This window comes from Electrona antarctica (genome assembly GCF_951216825.1).
Source record: "Electrona antarctica genome assembly, chromosome: 15".
Taxonomy (NCBI): domain Eukaryota; kingdom Metazoa; phylum Chordata; class Actinopteri; order Myctophiformes; family Myctophidae; genus Electrona; species Electrona antarctica.
Window position 1 is genome coordinate 4,601,181 of NC_136796.1, and position 24,017 is coordinate 4,625,197.

At 43.2% G+C, this 24,017-nt stretch overlaps 1 protein-coding gene and 1 long non-coding RNA gene across 3 annotated transcripts; one reads left to right on the forward strand and one right to left on the reverse strand.

The window, feature by feature from the left end:
• The first annotated feature begins 947 nt into the window (after positions 1–947).
• Positions 948–6,733, forward strand: LOC306938759. The gene is made up of 3 exons (XR_013791762.1): positions 948–3,977; positions 4,656–6,562; positions 6,609–6,733. It is a non-coding gene; the product is annotated as an uncharacterized lncRNA (long non-coding RNA).
• Positions 5,131–22,928, reverse strand: hsf1 (heat shock transcription factor 1). 2 transcript variants are annotated; one of them, XM_079523049.1, is made up of 15 exons: positions 22,548–22,928; positions 19,459–19,567; positions 18,487–18,623; positions 17,540–17,664; positions 16,127–16,202; positions 14,115–14,176; positions 13,623–13,719; positions 13,013–13,128; positions 12,775–12,920; positions 11,599–11,707; positions 9,669–9,722; positions 8,830–8,935; positions 8,687–8,740; positions 7,967–8,006; positions 5,131–7,693 (listed from the first exon to the last, which is right to left on the reverse strand). In XM_079523049.1, the coding sequence occupies exons 1-15, from the start codon at positions 22,692–22,694 to the stop codon at positions 7,512–7,514; spliced, it is 1,560 nt and encodes a 519-aa protein (XP_079379175.1). In that variant the 5' UTR covers positions 22,695–22,928; the 3' UTR covers positions 5,131–7,511. The 2 variants fall into 2 exon arrangements, with proteins under 2 accessions (XP_079379175.1, XP_079379176.1); XM_079523050.1 differs by lacking the exon at positions 9,669–9,722.
• Between the last annotated feature and the right edge of the window lie 1,089 nt (positions 22,929–24,017).

Consider the following 24,017-nt stretch of genomic DNA (forward strand, 5'->3'; position numbering starts at 1 on the left):
GATCTCTTTGTACTCGCCATGTACCGGTCTAGATACTTCCTTAATGTTAACGAAGTCCACACCCACAACACCAGAGGAAGTGCAACGAACCATGTACAACCCAGATTCGGCACAAACAAGGGACTAAATTCTTTTCGCTCCTATGCCACCAAAATGTGGAACGCCCTACCAACAGTCATTAAGACATGCAAATCCCTTGACTCCTTCAAAACCGCTCTCAAAGGGCACCTACGGACGGCTGCAATTCGAAACTGGCCTCCGTAAAATCTGAATGCCCACCCCTTTTTCCCCTCACTGTATATGTTTCTTTTCCCTTTTTACCTCCCTTATGATGAATTCCTGTTCTGTTCTTTGACTATATATAGAAGTGTCTATTTGTACGTCTCTAAATGTTATGATGAATTGAACAAGGTGGACCCTCTTGTAAACAAGTGTAATGCTTAATTGGGTTGTCCACTCACAGTTAAGTCTTTGTATTGAGTTTGTGCTTGAAATGTACTGTAATTCTGCAAACTGTTAATACATATTTAAATCAATCAATCAAAAGCCTGACTCGCTGTCTGCTGCTAAACTGTAAACACCATAACATCATGCAATAAAGAAAGGCCGGGCCGACGTCCATACTGTAGGTGAACTAGGCAGTGGCCCAGGGCGGCACTTTGCAAGGCCAACTATCCAGGAAGAGAACGTGACGTCCACCATCCTTCAGGGTGGCCATTTGGGGTCCCCCTGATGTTCACATTCAGTGTTGCATTGGTCATTGCACGCAGTACTACCACGCCGCATTGCAAGAACATCCTCAAGGACCCCTAGGGGCCCCGTAGGGGTCCTTGAGGATGTTCATGCAATGACCCCCTAGTAGGGGCGGGGTCCCCTGACCACACTCTGAGAACCAGTGGAACAAAGGGCGAAGGTAGAATTCAATTCACACAAACACACAGTTCAAGGTTAATGGTGAACTTTATTTATTTTTTGCTTCTACTAAAACTTGTCCTGTAGATTCTCTAACATAAAATAAAGCCTACAGTGAGTGCCTTAAAAATAAATACATGGATGCTTTGTGGGGCAACAACAGCAGACCAGCATCGGTGTAATGAAAATAACAAATAAAAACAGAAATAAAAGGAGACAGTTGTACCAGCCTGTCTATGATCTGAACACTGGAATAACTAAGTTTAAAAGGAATAGTTCACCCTAAAAAATTACTTCAATTCTATGAATTACTCTCCCCGTAAAGCCTTGAAATCATGGAGATTTCATTTTTTTTGTCATATTCCTATTCATATTCCTATGAGCCAATAATCCAATATTTGACTAACTGAAGTTAAAGCGGTACTGTAACTTTTTTCTTTAATGAATACAATGTAATGTTGTCCATTCTGTAGTGTGTGAATACAATATAATTTATACAATTTGGGTGCAGGTATTTAGTGTCCCTGCTCTCCTATTGAGATCATGTCTCAGCTATACATACAGGATATGACACAAATCTTGAGCCGATGGTCAAGGTTGAAATTATACCGAGCATAGGCCGGCTTTATCAGCTCAATGGTTAAAAAAAATAAAATAAAAAATAAATCAGCACCTGCGCAAGGTTCAAATCCGGGGTAGAAGAGGTTAAGTTACATAGTGGAGATTTAGAAGGAGACCAATCATAATAAGAGTAAAACCACATTTTAAATCATTCTCTTTGAACCTGGATCATCACACTGTGAGAGTGATTTAGGAGTTTATGTTATGTATACCGCAGCGGCGTCATCAACTATTGGATTATTGTCTCGTGCACGGGGCGAGCAACTGATAGGGGAAAAAAAAGAGGCTACTATTCCTTAAACTTCTACATTGAAAGAAATGCACCGCAAGTGATTTCATTCAATTTGTTGGAAGCTCATTACACAAACGTACGTGTGTGTGTGTGTGTGTAACATTGTCAAGTTAAGTGTCATACTTCAGATTGAGGGGCGAATCATTGTCTACGCGGATAGTTAATTATGTACATACTGTATATAAAATAAAAACACTTGCTCAAATTTCTTTGCAGTGTTAAGGGAACGAGCATCATTTGTTTTCTGTGAAATAAATCTAGATTATGATGCAACAAACATGGTAACTGCACCTTCTAGCCTTGCGTGACACTGGTTTATTCCATATTACATGTAGTATGTGGAATAAACCAGTCTGTTATTCCATATATTACATGTAATCAGTTTTTTTCCCCCTCGTATGTATATATAACGATTCGACACAAACTAAATTGTATCTTTTTAATAATCGGCTACATCGATTTTAAGCTCGGTCCATACTCGTTCCGAGTCCGACCCTCCAAACCTTTCTTCAGAAAAGGTGGTGATATAACTAACGTACGTCATCCCGAGCTCAGAACGTTTCCTCAGAAACCGGGGACGTTCAGAATTATGTCCCGACTCGCCAAACAGGAACATTCTCCGACGTCGGAAAGAGTATGTATCGATTAACCACTTAACCCTGGCCTGTATTACACTTTGTTGCACATTGGCGTTGAACAAAAGATTAACGAAAATAGCCGATCCGACAAGATCTGTAGATCTATTTTCACAATTTGTTTTTTTTAATAATCGTTAATCGTAGGCAAACATTTTTTTTTATTAATGGCGATATGGCCGAGCCCTGACAACATACAGTATGGAGTACTGTAGAGCGAACGGTATATTAAATAAACCGCATTACCAGCAGACAGAGCCAAATGATAAAATAACCAAAGTTACAAACCAACGAGAAGACAAACTAAAAAAAAAAGATTCCACAAAATAATTGGTTGGTTTGAGATCATGTGATCCCATGCCTTTGATCAGTAACACTTGAATAGATATGGAACCACATATATATATATAATCTCTCTTTTACAAACGGCCTGTTTACAAGAACCTCCGTAATAAAAATATACATTTGATTTAATTGAACGTTCCCACATGTTTTTTTGCCACTTCTAGTTTCTGTGCACTTTCCTGACTCAGACACATTTGTTACAGCCCCCCAGTGTGCAGTGTTTTCATAATGACATCCGTCTAGAGTCTACCTACAGTTGGGTGCCACCGATATTGTCCCTTATCATTTGACCCATTTAGGCCTGACCTCAAAATTTAAAAAAATCCTTCTAAATCCTCCAGTTTTCTGAAATAAATATTTTCACGATTTTTCAAAAATAGCAGACCTACAAGCTCGTAGCGCGCCACTCGGTGGCGCGCTATGAGCTTGTAGATCTGCTATTTTTCAATAGCTAAATTATAACATAATGTTTAAAACACCAAAAGGGGTTCCCGCCCATAAAAGGGTTAACTGTCCTTTTGCGCAGATCACGCAAACCTCAGCAAAAAGAAGGACAATATCGATGGCCTCCAACTGTACTCCACAGAGTATGCCAGTGATTCCAAAGTGTTTGACCTCATCTGTGATAATGAAGTTTAGTCCCTTTTAAAATGCTGGCGGCTTCACATAATGCACCAATATGACTTCTCTAGATGTGCAACAATCATCCAGGGGACCTGCTGGAACTTAAAAAAAAGAGTTCTGGCAGGATGCTAAAGTGGACATGTTGATGTTGTGGAGGTGATATAATCACAACACAGATCATTTCGCATTGTATCATTTTTTTTGGTTACAATCTAGTGTATTAATAGTGCAGTTGGCTATGAATATTTGAAATACTGAACATTGTTTTCCCTTTTTATCTTTTTTCATTTTGTCTGGGCTCAGGCAGCGCAGGGGTAAGACCCCTTGCTAACCACCGTGGTGCATCCGGCTCGCCGTCTAAATAAACACACCATTGTGTGTGTTCGGGAAGCTGGTTGGGGAGTCTGGGGACTGGGGAGGGTGATATTTGACACTGCACATAGTAGTACTCCTACAGGCTGGGGGCGGAGCCAGTCAGTGGGGAATGTTGAGCGGGAAGAGTAGGACGGAGGCTCTACATCGTCCCAGCGGGGGCTCCTCACTGGCAGGTGAGCCAGTAGGTTACAACAGTGTGTCCTCCCGGTGGGGGCTCCTCACTGGCAGGTGAGCCAGTAGGTTACAACAGTGTGTCCTCCCGGTGGGGGCTCCTCACTGGCAGGGGAGCCAGTATAGGTTACAACACCGGTGGGGGCTCCTCACTGGCAGGTGAGCCAGTAGGTTACAACACCGGTGGGGTCTCCTCACTGGCAGGGGAGCCAGTATAGGTTACAACACCGGTGGGGTCTCCTCACTGGCAGGGGAGCCAGTAGGGTACGACAGTATGTCCTCCCGGTGGGGGCTCCTCACTGGCAGGTGAGCCAGTAGGTTACAACACCGGTGGGGGCTCCTCACTGGCAGGGGAGCCAGTATAGGTTACAACAGTGTGTCCTCCCGGTGGGGGCTCCTCACTGGCAGGTGAGCCAGTAGGTTACAACACCGGTGGGGGCTCCTCACTGGCAGGTGAGCCAGTAGGTCACAACACCGGTGGGGGCTCCTCACTGGCAGGTGAGCCAGTATAGGTTACAACACCGGTGGGGGCTCCTCACTGGCAGGTGAGCCAGTAGGTAACAACACCGGTGTGGGCTCCTCACTGGCAGGGGAGCCAGTAGGTTACAACACCGGTGGGGGCTCCTCACTGGCAGGTGAGCCAGTAGGTAACAACACCGGTGGGGTCTCCTCACTGGCAGGGGAGCCAGTAGGTCACAACACCGGTGGGGGCTCCTCACTGGCAGGGGAGCCAGTAGGTCACAACACCGGTGGGGGCTCCTCACTGGCAGGGGAGCCAGTATAGGTTACAACACCGGTGGGGGCTCCTCACTGGCAGGGGAGCCAGTAGGTCACAACACCGGTGGGGGCTCCTCACTGGCAGGTGAGCCAGTAGGTAACAACACCGGTGTGGGCTCCTCACTGGCAGGGGAGCCAGTAGGTTACAACACCGGTGGGGGCTCCTCACTGGCAGGTGAGCCAGTAGGTAACAACACCGGTGGGGTCTCCTCACTGGCAGGGGAGCCAGTAGGTCACAACACCGGTGGGGGCTCCTCACTGGCAGGGGAGCCAGTAGGTCACAACACCGGTGGGGGCTCCTCACTGGCAGGGGAGCCAGTATAGGTTACAACACCGGTGGGGGCTCCTCACTGGCAGGGGAGCCAGTAGGTCACAACACCGGTGGGGGCTCCTCACTGGCAGGTGAGCCAGTAGGTTACAACACCGGTGGGGGCTCCTCACTGGCAGGGGAGCCAGTAGGTTACAACAGTATGTCCTCCCGGTGGGGGCTCCTCACTGGCAGGGGAGCCAGTATAGGTTACAACACCGGTGGGGGCTCCTCACTGGCAGGGGAGCCAGTAGGTTACAACAGTATGTCCTCCCGGTGGGGGCTCCTCACTGGCAGGTGAGCCAGTAGGTTACAACACCGGTGGGGGCTCCTCACTGGCAGGGGAGCCAGTAGGTTACAACAGTATGTCCTCCCGGTGGGGGCTTGAGCCAGTAGGTTACAACACCGGTGGGGGCTCCTCACTGGCAGGTGAGCCAGTAGGTTACAACACTATGTCCTCCCGGTGGGGGCTCCTCACTGGCAGGGGAGCCAGTAGGTCAAAACACTATGTCCTCCCGGTGGGGGCTCCTCACTGGCAGGGGAGCCAGTAGGGTACGACAGTATGTCCTCCCGGTGGGGGCTCCTCACAGCAGGGGAGCCAGTAGGGTACGACAGTATGTCCTCCCGGTGGGGGCTCCTCACAGGCAGCAGAGCCAGTAGAGTACAACCAGCAGTGTCAGGAATTAATTGGCATAACTACTGGGTGAAAAGGGGCTACAAAATGATTGGCTACTTTAAATTAACTTAAAAAAAAGAACAATGTTTTTTTTCCCCCTTAGAATTTAGCTCCATGTATTGTGGTGTTTGTTTGTTGAACAAAGCACTGCACTGCCACCAGCTGCAGGAACTATTAGTCAGCCAAGATGGCTTTTCCTTTCATAATATATTTTTTTTCAAATAATATCATGTTTTATTCATTATATCGAATTTAGTGCCAAATCCCTGAAAGTGTAGGAACACAACACCCCAGCTTTACCACCCCAAACCCAGACCTAAACCTAACAGTGCGTAACAGTGCCTAAACTGTTACTTTTCAGGTTCCAATAGTTACTTAGTCACCCATTAAGACCCGATTCTAATGTCTTCTAAATCATGAGTTTTCTGAAAAAACTGTTTCTATATCAGTGGTGCTCAAACTTTTTCATGTCAAGGACTCCAAATATCTCACACACACACACACACACACACACACACACACACACACACACACACACACACACACACACACACACACACACACACACACACACACACACACACACACACACACACACACACACACACACACACACACACACACACACACACACACACACACACACACACACTTCAGAAAACTGTTACGATCAGTTATGATTTAGAACACATTAGTATTATCGTCCTTAGGGCTAAAGTAACGGGTATTATTTAGTAGTAACGGTCTGTCTAAACGGGTTAAATTAATTTTCTTTAGTAGAAATAGTCAATCTTGAAGCTCTCAAGATCGGCTATTTGACTACTTTCGTAGGTTATGAGATGAAGTAGGGCATTCATTTACAAAAAAAAAAAGAACATGAAGTCGAATTATGGCGATACATGATTTCTGTCCGACTGCGACGATAGACTCCACATGGTTGAGTGAGTCTCACTAACAACCATTCATCTACAGTTTGTAAAGCTGTCTGAAGTTGTTAAATCAAAAATAGACTCACTGGATTGATTCTTACTCGTCTAATAAGAAACATCCTCCAATTCTGTTAAAACCAAATGAAGCCAGTCTTGTGTTTTGGTACAGTTGGTGCTAGCTGGTTGTTGTTGCTCCAGATGAAGTTCGGTTGTTGTTGGCGGTGGAGAGTGGAGGCTAAAAGGAGCACTTCACCCATTTTTCAACCGTATCTTCATGTAATAGGTCCTCACTAATGCTCATTATAAGATGGAACCATTTCCGTTCGTTCAGTCTGTGTCTCAGTGGAGGGTTGTGGACAGTTCGGAAACCTGCCTACTACTAGTGACATCATCGGTAGATACGGTCATTTCAAGCTTTCGTTTAACATATTCAGGGATGCACGCATGTGTTTGCGCATGTGAGGTCAAAATAAAATGTTGCGTGGCAGATGAAGTACTATGCGTACAATTATATATATATTTTGGGGTCCTTGACATGGAAATGTTTGAGAACGACTGACATAGAAAACTGTCGGGATTTAGAAGACATTTGAAGTCGAGGGGCAACAACGCAATCGTGTTTACGTGGGCGCTAAAATGTCTGAGAGGCTAAAATGTCATCAAATGGTGGTCCGTGGCTCAAATGCTGAATAAATAAATAATGGGCCTCGATATGAAAAGGGTTGAAAACCACTGACTGTACAGAAACGGTGCCATCGGGTAATGAGACTTAGTGAGCGCCCATTCTCTAAAGATGCGGTTTGAAACGGGCCTTTGAGGAGGAGGCTGTAACAGAAGCGGTGTGAGGTCAGTCTGTTTCTTCTTGTTCATTGGACTCTGGGCTGAATATGGGCGTGGCCAGCAGGTTGAGGGTGGCGTCAGGGCTGAAATATGACTCCTCCCCCTCCAGCTCCAACAGAGACGGCAGCTCCGCCTCATCGCTGCCAGACGTTAACAGGGGCGTGGCCATGTACTGCACCAACTGTTTACCTAGCCAATCAGAAGACATCAACAGGGAAATAAATGGTAACCATGACAACAATTCTAGTTTGCTTCTGAGGGTCAAATGTTCTTACAAGTATTTAGTTTTAATTTGAGAAATAGACATTGGGAAGACCTTTGTCCTGGTCCTCACAAGATTGTTTTATGGCTAAAAACTAGGCTTACAATTAGGAAGTTAAAAATAAATTATTGATTCAAGTTAAAAATGCCTTAAAATTGGTCTCTTCACAACTATAAACTGTGTGTGTGTGTGTGTGTTACCTGTTTTATCATCTGTTCTTGGAGTTAAAGGGGACAGCAGCTGAAAGGAGAAAGTCACATTCAGCCAACTTTAATAATCTGCTCAAAAAGAAACTTACATTATACAATATAATAATCGGTTGTTTGGAAAACGACAATATTATGCCGAGGTAGCCGCATAATCAATCAATATCCCTCCATAGGAAGTAGTCCATGTTTGGTTAGACGGAGAAAACACTACTAGCCAATCACAGAGAAACTGTCCATCCTGGCTATGCAATACATAAATAAAAAAGCTAGTCATTCTCTGACAAAAAATAAATCTGGCCATTCTCTGACAAATAAAAAAACTTGTCATTCTCTGTGATGAATACATTTGTTACAGTCCAGAAGAAAACTCTTCCTTCACATGGTCATAGGCTTTTCTGAAGTGAATCGCTTCGTCATACAAGAGTGTAATGAAAATCATAACTATATTGAAGACATCGGAACAAGAAGTTATTTTTCCCCCCCCGTTTCTTTCTTGTTCTGGACAAATCTATCTTGAAATTGCTTCCAAAATGTTCCATAGCCACCTTTACTTAGTGGTTGTAAAGAAATCTCTCTCTCTCTGTGTCTCTGTGTCTCTGTGTGTGTGTGTGTGTGTGTGTGTGTGTGTGTGTGTGTGTGTGTGTGTGTGTGTGTGTGTGTGTGTGTGTGTCTGTGCGTGTGTCTGTGCGTGTGTGTGTGTGTGTGTCTTACACTGTCAAGGCTGTCCAAGTCAAAGTCTCCACTGGAAACTGACGAACTGAAAAACTGTTGTAAAAAAAGAAACACAAATTAAAAACAAAATAAAGCATTACAAAAGATAAAGGGACACAGACACACACGCACACGGTACTTGCATCAAACAGAGGTGTGGAGTCGAAGCTGATGTTTTGAGAGTTCAGGATGGACTGCAGGCTCTCCAGACTGCCATCAATGTTCTCCAGATGGTCATTTAACTCTGATCTGCACACACACACCCCCACACACACAGTTTACAGCATGGTGAGCAGGGACTATAGCAGTGATCCTCGATCTCTCTGGACTCAGGGCACCTCTGCCTGTCAGTTATTTATTAGACAATTACTACTGCATCGATTCGTCATCGTTTCCATCCATGTCGTTAAATGTTCATATATTTTCAAAAGATATGGAAATAGACAATCTAAAAGCTTGCAAAGCATCGCAATGTGACCGGTGTTATTTAAAAATAAAACAAATAAAATAAAGTTATTAAATACAGAGATGAAAACATGACATATCTCCACAACCACAACTAGTCCACTACTAAATTCAGCAGTAGTTGTGAAGCCCTAAGTGTACTGTGTGTGTGTGTGTGTGTGTGTGTGTGTGTGTGTGTGTGTGTGTGTGTGTGTGCTCAGTAGGGCATTCACTTCTAGGCATTTTTACTACTTGACTAGTTGCCTAGTTTACTAGTCGACTAGTTGTTTAACTACCTATTATGTAAATAATAATTTTTAAATAAATATTTGTACATTTAAAAACTGTGTACATGGTGACTATAACTATAATCTACCTGATCTTGAGGCCTACAAAATCTTGATTTCTTATCAACTAGTACCAACAAGGTTGACTAGTGGATTTACTAGTCGACTAGTTGCTTAATGCCCTAGTGCTCAGTGTGCAGTGCATGTTAATTTGAGGTATGTAATGTGTGCGTGAGTGGCATTCCACTCACATTGGTTTAGACTGGTAATTTCCAGCTGGGCTGGACTTCTGATGAGCTAAAACACTAGAATCAAATGAAGTACATTCAGCGGTAACATTAGTAGTAGCATTAATAACAATAATATTACTAGTACGGTGTTGATACTAGTACTATTATCAGTAATAGTAGTGTTGTTAGTAGTGTTAGTAATACTTATGGACACAGGAAACATTTAGTTGTAGTATTACTAAATGTTTCCTCCACTACTAGTACTATTATCAGTAATAGTAGTGTTGTTAGTAGTGTTAGTAATACTTATGGACACAGGAAACATTTAGTTGTAGTATTACTAAATGTTTCCTCCTCTAAATGTTTCCTCCTCTACTAGCAGCAGTGGCGTATTAACACGGTCATCGTCTCTATGCACAGCAGTAATAACACGGTCATCGTCTCTATGCACAGCAGTAATAACACGGTCATCGTCTCTATGCACAGCAGTAATAACACGGTCATCGTCTCTATGCACAGCAGTAATAACACGGTCATCGTCTCTATGCACAGCAGTAATAACACGGTCATCGTCTCTAAGCACAGCAGTAATAACACGGTCATCGTCTCTAAGCACAGCAGTAATAACACGGTCATCGTCTCTATGCACAGCAGTAATAACACGGTCATCGTCTCTATGCACAGCAGTAATAACACGGTCATCGTCTCTATGCACAGCAGTAATAACACAGTCATCGTCTCTATGCACAGCAGTAATAACACGGTCATCGTCTCTATGCACAGCAGTAATAACACGGTCATCGTCTCTATGCACAGCAGTAATAACACGGTCATCGTCTCTATGCACAGCAGTAATAACACGGTCATCGTCTCTATGCACAGCAGTAATAACACGGTCATCGTCTCTATGCACAGCAGTAATAACACGGTCATTGTCTCTATGCACAGCAGTAATAACACGGTCATCGTCTCTATGCACAGCAGTAATAACACGGTCATCGTCTCTATGCAACAGCAGCCACAGTGGAAAGACATTGGGCCTCTTCCTTACTTTCTTCACAGTATGGGAAACAGCAGTGTTGATTTCGTCGACTAATACTATGAGAAGAAAAGGGTCCCCGCACACCGTCTTCACTTATAGAGCAGTAGTTTTATTAGATGACAACGTTTCGGTCTAAACGATCTTCATCAGGTATCTGGAGAGATACCTGATGGAGGTCGTTTAGACCGCAATGCTGAAAATATGACTCCTAACGTCGTTAAAGTGGGACTCATAAAATGTCCCTGGGACTGAACACTCAAGAAACCATGAGGGTCCCTGGACCCCCACACCAAAGAGACCTACTGGTGTAGCAGAGTTCCCAGTGAGCCAACATGCACAATATCAGCATTGCAGACTTGTCCCTGTGTTTTGACCAGGTGGCCATGGTTTTGAGGTTAGGTTTAGTCATAGCTTTCATGAGGTTAAAGGGATATTTCACTTTCAAATAAAATAAACATTACAAAAAAAAATGAAAAGAAGAATTGGAAAGATCACTTCTTTCCAATGTGGCTGCTGTGCATAGAGCTTAGTAGTTTAGTAATACTGAACAAGAGATAGGATCCTAGCTGGGGGCTAGTGAATGTAATACTTACTTATCCACACGACAAACAATCGTACAATTTAGTTATAGTATTACAACTAGTACAATTTAGCAGACACACGTAAGGTAAAAACATGCATCAAATGCAGAGAGGCAGTGTAGTGCCTCACTAAACCAGTACAATACACTATCATTTTTTTAAAATAGGATACCAGGTAAACAACAAATCTGTCTAAATTACCTGCCATCTAAATTTTAACATCGTGATCAAGACAGAACAAGCCCATGTAACCAGAAAAAAATGAAAAGAAAAAAAGATGAGAACAAAAGTCTAGTCTAGTCACATTATTAGTAAAAGTAATGCTTACTTATCGAAGCACGAAAGACTCAGGCATTTCTGATTTCGTTTTGCTGGGCTGGGGGCGGGGCTGGGGGCGCGGTCAGATGTGACGAGGGAGCCGGTAGCAGTGCCGAGATCTGCAAGATGAGACGGTAATTATGTAAAATGAGACGGTAATTATGTAAATGCATTATGCTCAGCAGCACGCCTGGTGTTCAACCAGCCAAAATGTTCACGGTCTGCCCCCTTTTCCGCTCTCTCCATTGGCTCCCGGTTGCTGCAAAACACTGATGTTGGCCTACAACGCAATCAAAGGCAGGGCACCCTCATATGTTCAACACCTCATCCAACCCTACAAGCTCACTCAGTTGACACAGGAAAACTGTCTGAACATTCCCTAAAACACCCTGGACAATGCTCCACGTGTCCTAGACTCTTCTCCCTTCCCTACAACACCCTGGATAACGCTCCACACATCCTAGCCTCTTCTCACATCCCTAAAACACCCTCTTCTCCCTTCCCTAAAACACCCTGGACAACGCTCCACATGTCCTAGACTCTTCTCCCTTCCCTAAAACACCCTGGACAACGCTCCACATGTCCTAGACTCTTCTCCCTTCCCTAAAACACCCTGGACAACGCTCCACATGTCCTAGACTCTTCTCCCTTCCCTAAAACACCCTGGACAACGCTCCACACATCCTAGACTCTTCTCCCTTCCCTAAAACACCCTGGACAACGCTCCACATGTCCTAGACTCTTCTCCCTTCCCTATAACACACTGGACAACACTCCACACGTCCTAGACTCTTCTCCCTTCCCTAAAACACCCTGGACAACGATCCACATGTCCTAGACTCTTCTCCCTTCCCTAAAATACCCTGGACAACGCTCCACACATCCTAGACTCTTCTCCCTTCCCTAAAACACACTGGACAACACTCCACACGTCCTAGACTCTTCTCGCTTCCCTATAACACCCTGGACAACACTCCACACGTCCTAGACTCTTCTCGCTTCCCTATAACACCCTGGACAACGCTCCACATGTCCTAGACTCTTCTCCCTTCCATAAAACACACTGGACAACACTCCACACGTCCTAGACTCTTCTCCCTTCCCTGAAACACCCTGGACAACGCTCCACACGTCCTGACCTAGACTCTTCTCCTTTCTCTATGGAGGTTGTGGGTGTGAATCCTACCTGGCAGGTGATTGGCTGTAGGGAGATGGTGGGTGGGGTCATCCTGCAGAATGGAGTTAATGAAAGTGGTGGGAGAGAGGGAGGAGTCTACCAGGGAAGCTGTGCCTTCTTCTACTTCCTCCTTCACATGGACCAATGGGCTGCCTCTGGAACGGGAAACAGGAAGTGGTACCGTTACAACAAGCCAATAGTAGCATAATGACATCATTGTGACAAATCTGATTGGCCGACTCCCCACCCTGCTTCTGTCCAATCGGAGGGTATGGTTGTGGGAGAGGGCGGGGCCAGGTCTGTGATGTCAGAGATGATGGGGCCGGACTTCAAAGGACTGTCGGCAGGACGTAAACTGGAAGTCTACACACACACACACACACAAAATAGTAACTATCACTTTTAAATCATTGTATCGTATCGCTATAAATGAACGAATATCATCCATGTATTGTATTATAAATAAATAAATGTGTCGTGACGCGTATCATATCACTGTTAAAATGTATCGTTACACCCCTATAAATAATATATAATTTGTGTTACGTTGCATCTACGTATAAACCATTCTGAAGACCTTGTATCTGCACATTTTATAAATTTTTCTTTTTTGTAAATGAATGCCTTGCTTAGGTCGCTCATAAAAGTAAACTATACAAACTTGCAGATCTTCTATTTTCACAATTTCTGAAACATTTTGAAAGTGGTTTAAGTGTGTGTGTGTGTGTGGGTCCTGTAAATACTGAAGCAACGAAGAGATAAAAAAAAAAGACCTTGTGACTAAAATAATAACTAAATGGGATCCATCGGAACACGGGTTCTTTTTGTAGAGCCCGACGGCGACTCGTGTGACTTACGGTCAAGGCCGGAGACGACTGCACGTGCTCCAAGGAGAACTGACGACTGTATTTGGGCAAGGAATGGGCGGAGCTAGAATCACTCAGCATCAGAGGCCTGTAAACAAGCACAATGGCCTTTACTGACGTTTACTACTACTACGCAATAGTACAAGTAACAGTTCCTAATCGTACCAGTACTAGCAGCAGTAAGGCCTGTCACAGTTATTACTTCAAAGTATACATTAAATAAATATGTTAGTCATTTATTTATTGATGGTATTTGTCATAATATTGTCTGCCCTTACATACATGTAATTGTTATTCATATTTTCTAAAAAAATAAACTTAAAAAATGTAATTAAATCGCAAATCACAATTATTTGCATGACACTTATTGTGACTACCCTAGTTGTAGCAGTAGTAGTAGTGGTAGTTGTAATAACAGTCGTAGTAGTAGTAATAGCACTATTAGTAGTAACAGTAATAGTAATAGACTGAACGTAGACATACATCTTTCTCTTCATTCCCATTACTCTGTTGGACTGAACCAGCGACACCAGGAACTGTATCAACTGGAAGACACACAGACAGAACACTGTACTTAATAATAATTACACAATGACAACATGTGTAGATCAGGAGCCTTCAAATGTTATTCAGGTCCTTGGCAAAGGACCCTTTTGCTAAGAGAGAGATGAAACAGGGGTGTAACCAGGGGTGCACATGAATGGTGCGCATGCATGCGTGGTCAAAATAAACGTTGTGCGGCAGGCCAACATTTACTGGCTCTGGTGTCACATACGCCTAATACTAGACTACGTCCCGGTCCAGTGCAACCCGATGGACAGAATAGTAAATTATTACCCCCCCCGGCAATGCCAACACAGAGCAATATTTATTTCCCACCACGGCGTAACCTCGCGTCATTGTAACCAAGCTGCTATGACTGTTACCCACGTGGCTTAAACACAAGCTTTTAGCCAAAGTTCATATATTTACGATATGCAAACCATGCATCAGAGACTTAAACAATGTACACACTTTGGAATCAAGTTACGGTAAATAAACACGGAACCTCTGCATGAGCTACGACATGCATGCAACGTGGCCCTTCTGGAGTGAGTATGGAAATATAATGGCCCTCTCCATCGTCAAAGTTGCCCACCCCTGCCTTAATTCCTTAAAGGTATATTCAGTGATTTCACTTAATTCAAATATCACTTATTTTTTCTTATTTTTTGGATAATCCTCCCTACTATAAAGTGTGCTGACCATATAAGGAGTTCCTCCCTGTCCCCAGTGAGCCCCTGGGGTCAAAAAACCCTAGTTTCGGTTTGGGTGGCAAAGCCTTCATCCAATCAGGATGAGAGGGGCCTTCTTCCAATCATGATCGAGTGGGGCGGGCATTGGTGCACGTGCTGTTGGTCTGTTGTACTTCCCCCACTGTAGAGCGTGTGCATGTGCACATCTTATAACCGGGTGGACCGGGTTTTTTTCCAAATCACCCAAATCACTGAATGCTCCTTTAACTCAGCGTATGAGTAGCACGGCTTGATGTTGTGCGGTAAGTAGTGGGAGCTGATGTTAGGTGTTGTGCTCCATCTCCCAGAGGTCTAGCGCATTGAAACGGGGATCGACTCCTGCACCCTGGCTGATACAGACAATAAGCCTCTCTGACTGACTAATAGGCAATTCACACTGAGAGGGACTGAATCCGTTTCATTGGAACCGTTTCCGAATACGGTTGCCTGGTCCCCGATGGCCATGATTCACATTGCCCGAGATTCAACAGCGCACCCGGGTACACTTGCATAACACACTTTGATCCTCCATATGGCGGTGTGCTTGATGGCTGGTGCGCACGGACAATGACCATCAACTCTGCGACATTGTCTCCAATAAATCCAGACACACTGACTACATTGCATTGCCTCTTTTGGCTCTTTGCCGTTATACTACTTCACTGTCAGCCTGCCTGCATGCTATTCACTGTGTCAGTCAGTTATGTGCTCCAGTGTCGTGTTTGATATTAGTTTGCTATGGATTCTACTTTAGCATTATTATTATTTTGTTTTACTTTGGAAACTATGCCAATCAAAGTCCAAGAGCCACGTGTAGTCCGCAGAATAAGATCAGCGCGTACTGCGGTGCTGCGCGAACAGGAGACGGGCGGCGTTGAGAAATGTGCTGGTGTAACGCGTCATGCAGCGTCTGTGTCAACTAGAGATTATGTCACGTTCTTAAAAAAAAACAGTCCACTTCCTTCTTTAGGTACGCATGCATTCACATTGGAATGATCCGTATCTGAATACACTTCATCGGTCCAGAGACCCACCCCCCATGCGGTCTCGGGGACGGTTGTGCGATCCGCTCCCGGGAACGGTACGCATCATTCACACTACCACAAAATCTGCCAAGTGGTCCCGAGTGCGAACCCGGGACCATAGTGTGAATTGCCCCTTACTTAGTGTTAAGTTAAGGTGGAGGCAAGATGTTATGTATTATTGGATGGATGGTGGTACCTTGCTGACGACTTTCTGTTGCTGAGCGTGTTTCTGTCGAAGACTGGCCACTTCTCTCCACAAGGCCTCGTTCTCACTGACACACACACACACACACACACACACACACACACACACATAGTATAGTAACGTAGCTGCGCGCTCGGCTCACAATCACAAATTCCACAGGGCAGATATGACAAATAACTTCAATATACAAAGAAATCATTGACACATTTAATAATTTTTTATATATTTTTTCCTTACCGATTTTCAACTGTAGTTGATCTTAATTTATTTTTTATTTATTGAAAATGTATGTATCTCAAGTAGCCTACCCCAGTTTGCACCGCGACAATATCGATGTGGCAAAACACACCCATCCAACATATTTTTACAGCCTTTTTAATCAGACGGACAAAATAATAACATTTATTTTGGATATATTTTTGAAGAGTTGAATTGTCGAGGATTGGACCATTACATTTCCAAAATAAATGTTCAAATATCACCCAAAGAAAGTAAGCAGACAGACAGACAGACAAGTCTGTCCCAATTATTACAATAGCCTAAATGCTATTATTTGAGATAATCACAATTCCTAATCATGTTGATAAATGTGATATGATGATATCATGATGATATATATGATAAAACATATATTTATGAACATTTACACTATTTAAGTAATTTGTCACATCTGTGCACCTTTTCTTTACAAAGCCTAAAAGCCAAACAGAAATGTAATTTCACAACGTTCAACGACTGGAAACGCACTTAAAATATTTTAGCAACACACAGAAATTAAAAGTAAAATGTCACAATGGTGACAGGCTAGCCGCCCTATAGACAGACTCACAGACGGTAATAATGAAGTCATTCAGACCAGGGGTGGGCAACTGGCGGCCCGGGGGCCACATGCGGCCCCCACCTTCACTTAATGCGGCCCGCATGTTAATATCAGAATACTGATATAGTATTGATTTCAGCTGTTACAATTCCAAACCCCGCTTTAATTACTTCATGACTAGTATTAAATGACTAGTACTTAATGACTATAGTATTAAAATGTTATTGTCTTTTTGTGTCCAATGTAGTTATGGTAACAGTTCATAAAGTTAACATAACTATAACTAAATGCATTTGAAATTCAATCCAAAGCTTACTTTTCAGGATTCCAATTCAAAAATAGCAAAAAAATAAATCAGGTTTTCAATTCAAATATAGCAAAAATAGCCGATCTACAAGCTCAAAACGCGTCGCACTGCGACGCGTTTTGAGCTTGTAGATCGGCTATTTTTGCTACGACAGTAATATGCACTGTGGCCCTCTCTGGAGTGAGTGTGTTCATATATTGGCCCTCGCCATCGTCAAAGTTGCCCACCCCTGATTCAGACGGTCGGACGGAGGGAGGGAGGGAGGGGTCAGTCTTACTGTTTCATGGTGCTGATCTTGGTGTCGATGTTCTCTTGCTTCCCTTTCATGTGCTGCACGTCGGTCAGAATCTTGGTCACGTCCTCCGGCGTTATCCTCAGCTCCTCCTGCTTTACGGCAGACACCTGCGTTCCCCAACGACAGCCGTCACACATCAATGCAGAAATAGCCATTTGTGATGCGTGATTCCCTGCCATGTGCACTTATTGCCTAAAAGGCAAACGGAAATGCTAATTCTATTCCAATTCCCAATGCCAAAAACACAATAAAATCATTAATCGCAATTATTTGTGTGACAAATAATCATCAACTTAAATATGTAATCATGACAGCCCAAAGCGTCACCATTATTAACCCATTTTGGGCGGGAACCCCTTTTGGTGTTAGCATTATGTTATGCTTTAGCTATTCAAAAACGAGCTTGTAGGTCTGCTATTTTTGAAAAATTGAAGAACGACGCCATAGAAACATAGCTTTTTCAGAAAACTGTCAGGATGTAGAAGACATTTTTAGAATCTGATCTCAGGTCAAAATGGGTTAATGTGCGAGTCTGTCTGTCTTTCACCAGAGTTATCACTGTGGAAGTCTGTCTGTCTTTCACCAGAGTTATCACTGTGGAAGTCGCTCTGTCTTTCACCAGAGTTATCACTGTGGAAGTCTGTCTGTCTTTCACCAGAGTTATCACTGTGGAAGTCTGTCTGTCTTTCACCAGAGTTATCACTGTGGAAGTCTGTCTGTCTTTCACCAGAGTTATCACTGTGGAAGTCTGTCTGTCTTTCACCAGTTCACTGTGAAAGACAGACAGTGTCGGTCTGTCATATCACCAGCTTTTACAGTGACGACAGATACTGACTTTGCCTCACGATCAATAAAGGTCTGTAGGTCTGTCTGTCCACTACATTAGTAAGTTAACTTTTAATAATTTGTGTAATAAATTGAGAACTTACGTTGGTAACTTTGCGTTTGATATTCTCCAGCAGGTGATCTTGTCCTCGGATGAAATAAGGATGCTGGAATTCTGTGTCGTCTCGTTCTGGTTTCACCAAGCCTCCCTGTTCAATGTGAACCACCTTACGGAACCCATCTGCACGCACACGCACACACACACACACACACACACACACACACACGCGCGCGCACACACACACACACACACACCCACACACACAATTATAAAAACAACAGTGCATATTAACCCATTTAGGCCTGACCTTGAAATTTAAAAAGAAATCTTCTAAATCCTCCAGATTTCTGAAATAAATATTTTCACGATTTTTCAAAAATAGCAGACCTACAAGTGGCGCGCTATGAGCTTGTAGATCTGCTATTTTTCAATAGCTAAATTATAACATGTTTAAAACACCAAAAGGGGTTCCCGCCCAAAATGGGTTAAAGCAATAAGCCACTAGAGCAGTGGTTCTTAATTTGACTCAGTTCCACAGTAAAAAAAAGTAGTGAAAATAGACGATGTACATCTACAAGTTCACAATATTTTTTTACTTTCTTAGGACAACATTTGATTTTAGTGAATAAATGGTAAATGGCGCATTTATATAGAGCCTTTATCCAAGGCGCTTTACATAGATTGTGCATTGCATTACTGTACATTCACCCATTCACACACCGATGACAGGGGAAACCATGCAAGGCACCAACCAGCACATCGGGAGCAATTTGGGGTTCAGTGTCTTGCTCAAGGACACTTCGACACTAACTCTGGGGGAGCCCGGTTTCGAACTGGCAACCTTGCGGTTACCACCCGGCCACTCTACCCCTGAGCCACCCCCTCTTTTTTGCAATCAATTTGGAGCCTCTGCTATTTGGAAATTGCAGTAGTTCATGTGGCAATTTTGGTCATAATTTTAATTAATTGTCCAGCCATAACACAAACACATACACACACGGTGAGCGTATCTTACACATGTTGAGTTGTCGTACGAAGCTGGCCATGTTGTTGTGTTTGAAGAACTTGGGCAGAACCTCTTTTGAGAACTGACCCTGGTCAAAGACGTGGAAACTGGTTCCATTCTGAAAACACACACACACACACACCACAACACACACATTATAAGGCTGCTTTCGCCCCTGTCCTGTCCAGGGTGTCTGACTACCCGTCCGTCTCTGAGTCTGGACAGCAAATTCCCGGCACCGTTGAGCCGAATGGCATGAAACGGTGCATGCAGACTCACAGTAGAGTAGGCCAGGGGTTCTTCTCAACCCTGAGGGGTTATGGATAGTATTCCTGAAGAAGAGTTCCTTTACCAGTGTTGCGGACTCTATTTTTTCTACCTATTCCCGTTTGTCCAGCACCGGGGCACCGGGGCTAGAGTGGATGTGCATGCACTATCACCTCTGTCACTGTGTCACATAACTGAAACATACCAAATAATTACTGGCATTTTATTAATGTTAAAGGTAAAAAAAATGCGGAAATAGCTGATCTACAAGCTTACAGCGCATACAGCAGTGTAGATCTGCTACACGTAGATGACGCCCCTGAGTAAACCTCTGTCATTTGAGACACAGCAGCACACAATGTCAACAACCACATACTATAATAGAAAGCACCTACGTAACTCCAAATGTTCATTTTTGTCAAAATGATGTTCTTGCCACGGACAATAATATTACCAGAAACACACAAAGAGCTAGCCCTGAATGATGATACATGTTTGTTTCGAGTTTCGACCATAATAATTAAAACATAAAACATTCGAGTCATAACATGCCATAATATGCCTTAGTGTCGTAGTAAATAAGTGTCATACATATTCTGAAGAAAACTTGGAGACTTACATTCAGTAATTGGGTCTTAATGATCAAAGTAAAAACATTACAATGGAATGGTGTCTAAAAAGGAAAATCAAACATTTGCCATGGACAACGACAACAAGGCCAAGTCTTTGCCACGGACGGACACATTTGTCAGTGTACGGACATATTGAATGACCCCTGAGCATGAACATTTGAACATCATGTGAGAAGATGAGAGGTTTCCGCAAGACACTCAGCACTCTATAGAACAGATACATGCACACACTGCTTTTCCCCCTTAATCCTAGCTTTTTCTTTACTTATTTCTTGTCATCTGTGTTGCTACAACAATGTCGAGGGGCCTAAAGAAACAAGGGTTAGTCGCGTGTACTTGACCATTATATAAACAGCACGGGAGGTTTAAATGAATGTAATGCTATTTGAGCAGATAGCCTACACCCTACAGCAGGGGGGGGGGGGGGTTGACCGACAGTCCAACAACACCTGGTCTATTCATTCTGTCTTCAGCTCCATTAGCAGCAGCTGTCTGTCGGTCTCTGTCTAAACAACGTCAAGCCCGCCGACCTACAAGACATCAGGGCTTCACGTGGCACCACGTTGATGTCTTGTAGATCCATTGTTTTTCTGGACCAGGCCCAGCCAGCAGCGACACCAAACACCATCTTAATACCACTACTACAGCATGATGGATCTTGGCAACTTAACATCCATGTGGCGTGTGCTGTGCTTGAGTATAAATGTTAGCATTTTATATAAATGCTAGGACCCTGATGTAAACAAGGCTTTGTGCTTTTTTCTGGTTTCACCCTCATAGTGGTTTCTGTATTGACTTGTGCTTTCGATTTAAATGTACCCAGTCTACATACTGTGAATACAAAAATTCAATCAATCAATCAATCACTGTCAATAGTTATGTGTGTGTGTGTGTGTTTGTAGTGAAGTTATGTTATTATGTTAGCACTTAAGGGGCATTCCACTCATTTTACTATGTAATTAATATACCTTAGAGCTGTTGTGTGAGAATAATAAAAAAGTCCCCCCATTCTGTGTTTCCTAGAACTAGAGGTCTGAAAAAAATCATTAACATGGTGAAACACATCTTGATGATGTCATCAAGATGCGTTTCACCATGTTAATTTGTTGATTTTTTTCAAACTTACAGTTCTAGGAAACACAGAATGGGGGGACTTTTTATTATTTCCACACAACAGCTCTAAGGTATATTAATGACATAGTAAAATGTTGAAAATGGGTGGTTTTCCCCTTTAAGCATCAGTGTGTTTTACTCACAAGACTCCAGTATAAATGTTAGCACCACTGAGTGTGGTGTACAGTACAGAACACACATGACATGTTAGCATATTAGCATGTGTGTTGTTCTGTCGATTTACTTACAGAATCCAGCTATAAATAATAGCATGTTAAGCACCGGCATGTTGTTGTACTAATAGTACAGTTATTAATGTTAGCATGTGTGTTGATTCTTACAGGATTCCTGTTAGAAATGCTAGCATTCTGGCATCAGTATGTTGTTGCAGTAGTTACAGTTAGTATCAGTGTGCAGTTATTGTAGTAGTTATGAATGCTAGCTAGCATCACTGTGTTGTTATGAATGTTAGCATGTGTATGTTGTGGAACAGTTATACATGACAGCAATGATTGTGTCATTTCACTTGCAGTCACTTAGTCTTGGGTCCCGAAAAGGGCTACTAGAGTCCTGCAATAACCTTTTCTGTACTACTTTGTTTATTTTGGGACGGCGCTATACCGCCCCAAATACATTTTCAAAATCGATCATCTATATAGCATCTACGACAGGCTAGGACTCCAGTTATAAATGCTATAGCACGTTAGCATGTGTGTGTTCAGTCACACAGGCAGGGCTCCAGTTATATAAACGTTAGCATGTGTGTGTTCACTCACAGGCAGGGCTCCAGTTAGTTAGTTATAGATGTTAGCATGTGTGTGTTCACTCACAGGGCTCCAGTTATAAACGTTAGCATGTGTGTGTTGTGTAACTTGTGTTCACTCACAGGCTGGGCTCCAGTTATAAACGTTAGCATGTGTGTGTCGTGTTCACTCACAGGGCTCCAGTTATACACGTTAGCATGTGTGTGTTGTGTTCACTCACAGGGCTCCAGTTATAAACGTTACTACGTTAGCATGTGTGTGTTGTGTTCACTCACAGGGCTCCAGTTATAGATGTTAGCATGTGTGTGTTGTGTTCACTCACAGGGCTCCAGCAGATCAGCTGGTCGGTTTGGGGGTCTTCAACTAAAGTCCACAGCTTGGTGAGAAACGCAGGCACGTTGCCGCCGCCGACATTCACGCTGTTGACGTTATTATTAGCGCTAGTATTAACATTGTTGAACTCCATCATTAGCAACACCAAGCGTCAACGACACTGATGCTAACGATGATAGCGTTAGCCACACACACACACACACAACTCCAAATAATAACAACTTAACTCACTACCCCCCTAAAAAAAAAAAACTAGCCCACAAACAAAACAAGCTAGCCCACAAACAAGTGTTTGTTAAGCGGAGCGTTGAAACCGACAAAATATGAATGACAAGTATTTACGAAAACATGTTATGGTTTTAGAAAGAAATGTTGCGAGTGGATCAGTGGAAACAGTCTGCGTCAAAAGTAGGCCAGGCCTGAGTGGATTTGTGTCGCACGTTGATGACGTGCCCACGCACACACGCACACGCGCGCACGCACACACGCGCACGGCACGCATGCACACGCACGCACGCACGAACATGTTTGAATTATTTTTTATAATATAAAATAATTATTATAATTAAGAACAAATTGTAGAAACATGTAGCACTAGTGGTTTTCAACCAGTGGTCCGGGGACCACCAGTAGTCCTTGAGGGGGGTCCAGGTGGTCCCCAGCTAAGTGATGGAGAGTTAATTGCAACCAAAAGGACCCTTATAGTCCATGAGCCAGAGTAGACCCCCCTAATTTGCGCGTTAATTACGAAATGGGTGGGCAAATTCTTGTTTGAATTTTTGACTAGCTGTACATCTCTACTTCACATTTTTCTGTGTGTGGATGGGTGGCTGGGTGGGTGCGGCACGTCAAAAAAGCACTTTCACCTAGAAACTCCATTCACACTTTTTATAATTCAGCTTACTGTGCATGGGCACACATGCTGGAACTTTTTACTTTGAAATGTTTTGTAGTTTCTGAGATATTTAACTTAAACGCCCAATGCATTCTCTATGGCAATAGCACAAACTTTGGCATGCTACTAGTCCTACATACTTACACCTAGAAACCCCATTCAAACCTATTTATGTTCATCTTATGGTGGACATGTTTACCTGAATGGGAATCTTTGAAATGTTTCATAGTTTTAGAAATATAGTGCTTTCAAATTTGAGACATTTATAATGGGGCTCAATGGCAGCTCTATGGCAAGTCAAAAAAGCACTTTCACCTAGAAACTCCATTCACACTTTTTATAATTCAGCTTACTGTGGGCACACATGCTGGAACTTTTTACTTTGAAATGTTTTGTAGTTTCTGAGTTATTTAACTTAAACGCCCAATGCATTCTCAATGGCAATAGCACAAACGTTGGCATGCTACTAGTCCTACATACTTACACCTAGAAACCCCATTCAAACCTATTTAGGTTCATCTTACGGTGGACATGTTTGCCTGAAAAGGAATCTTTGAAATGTTT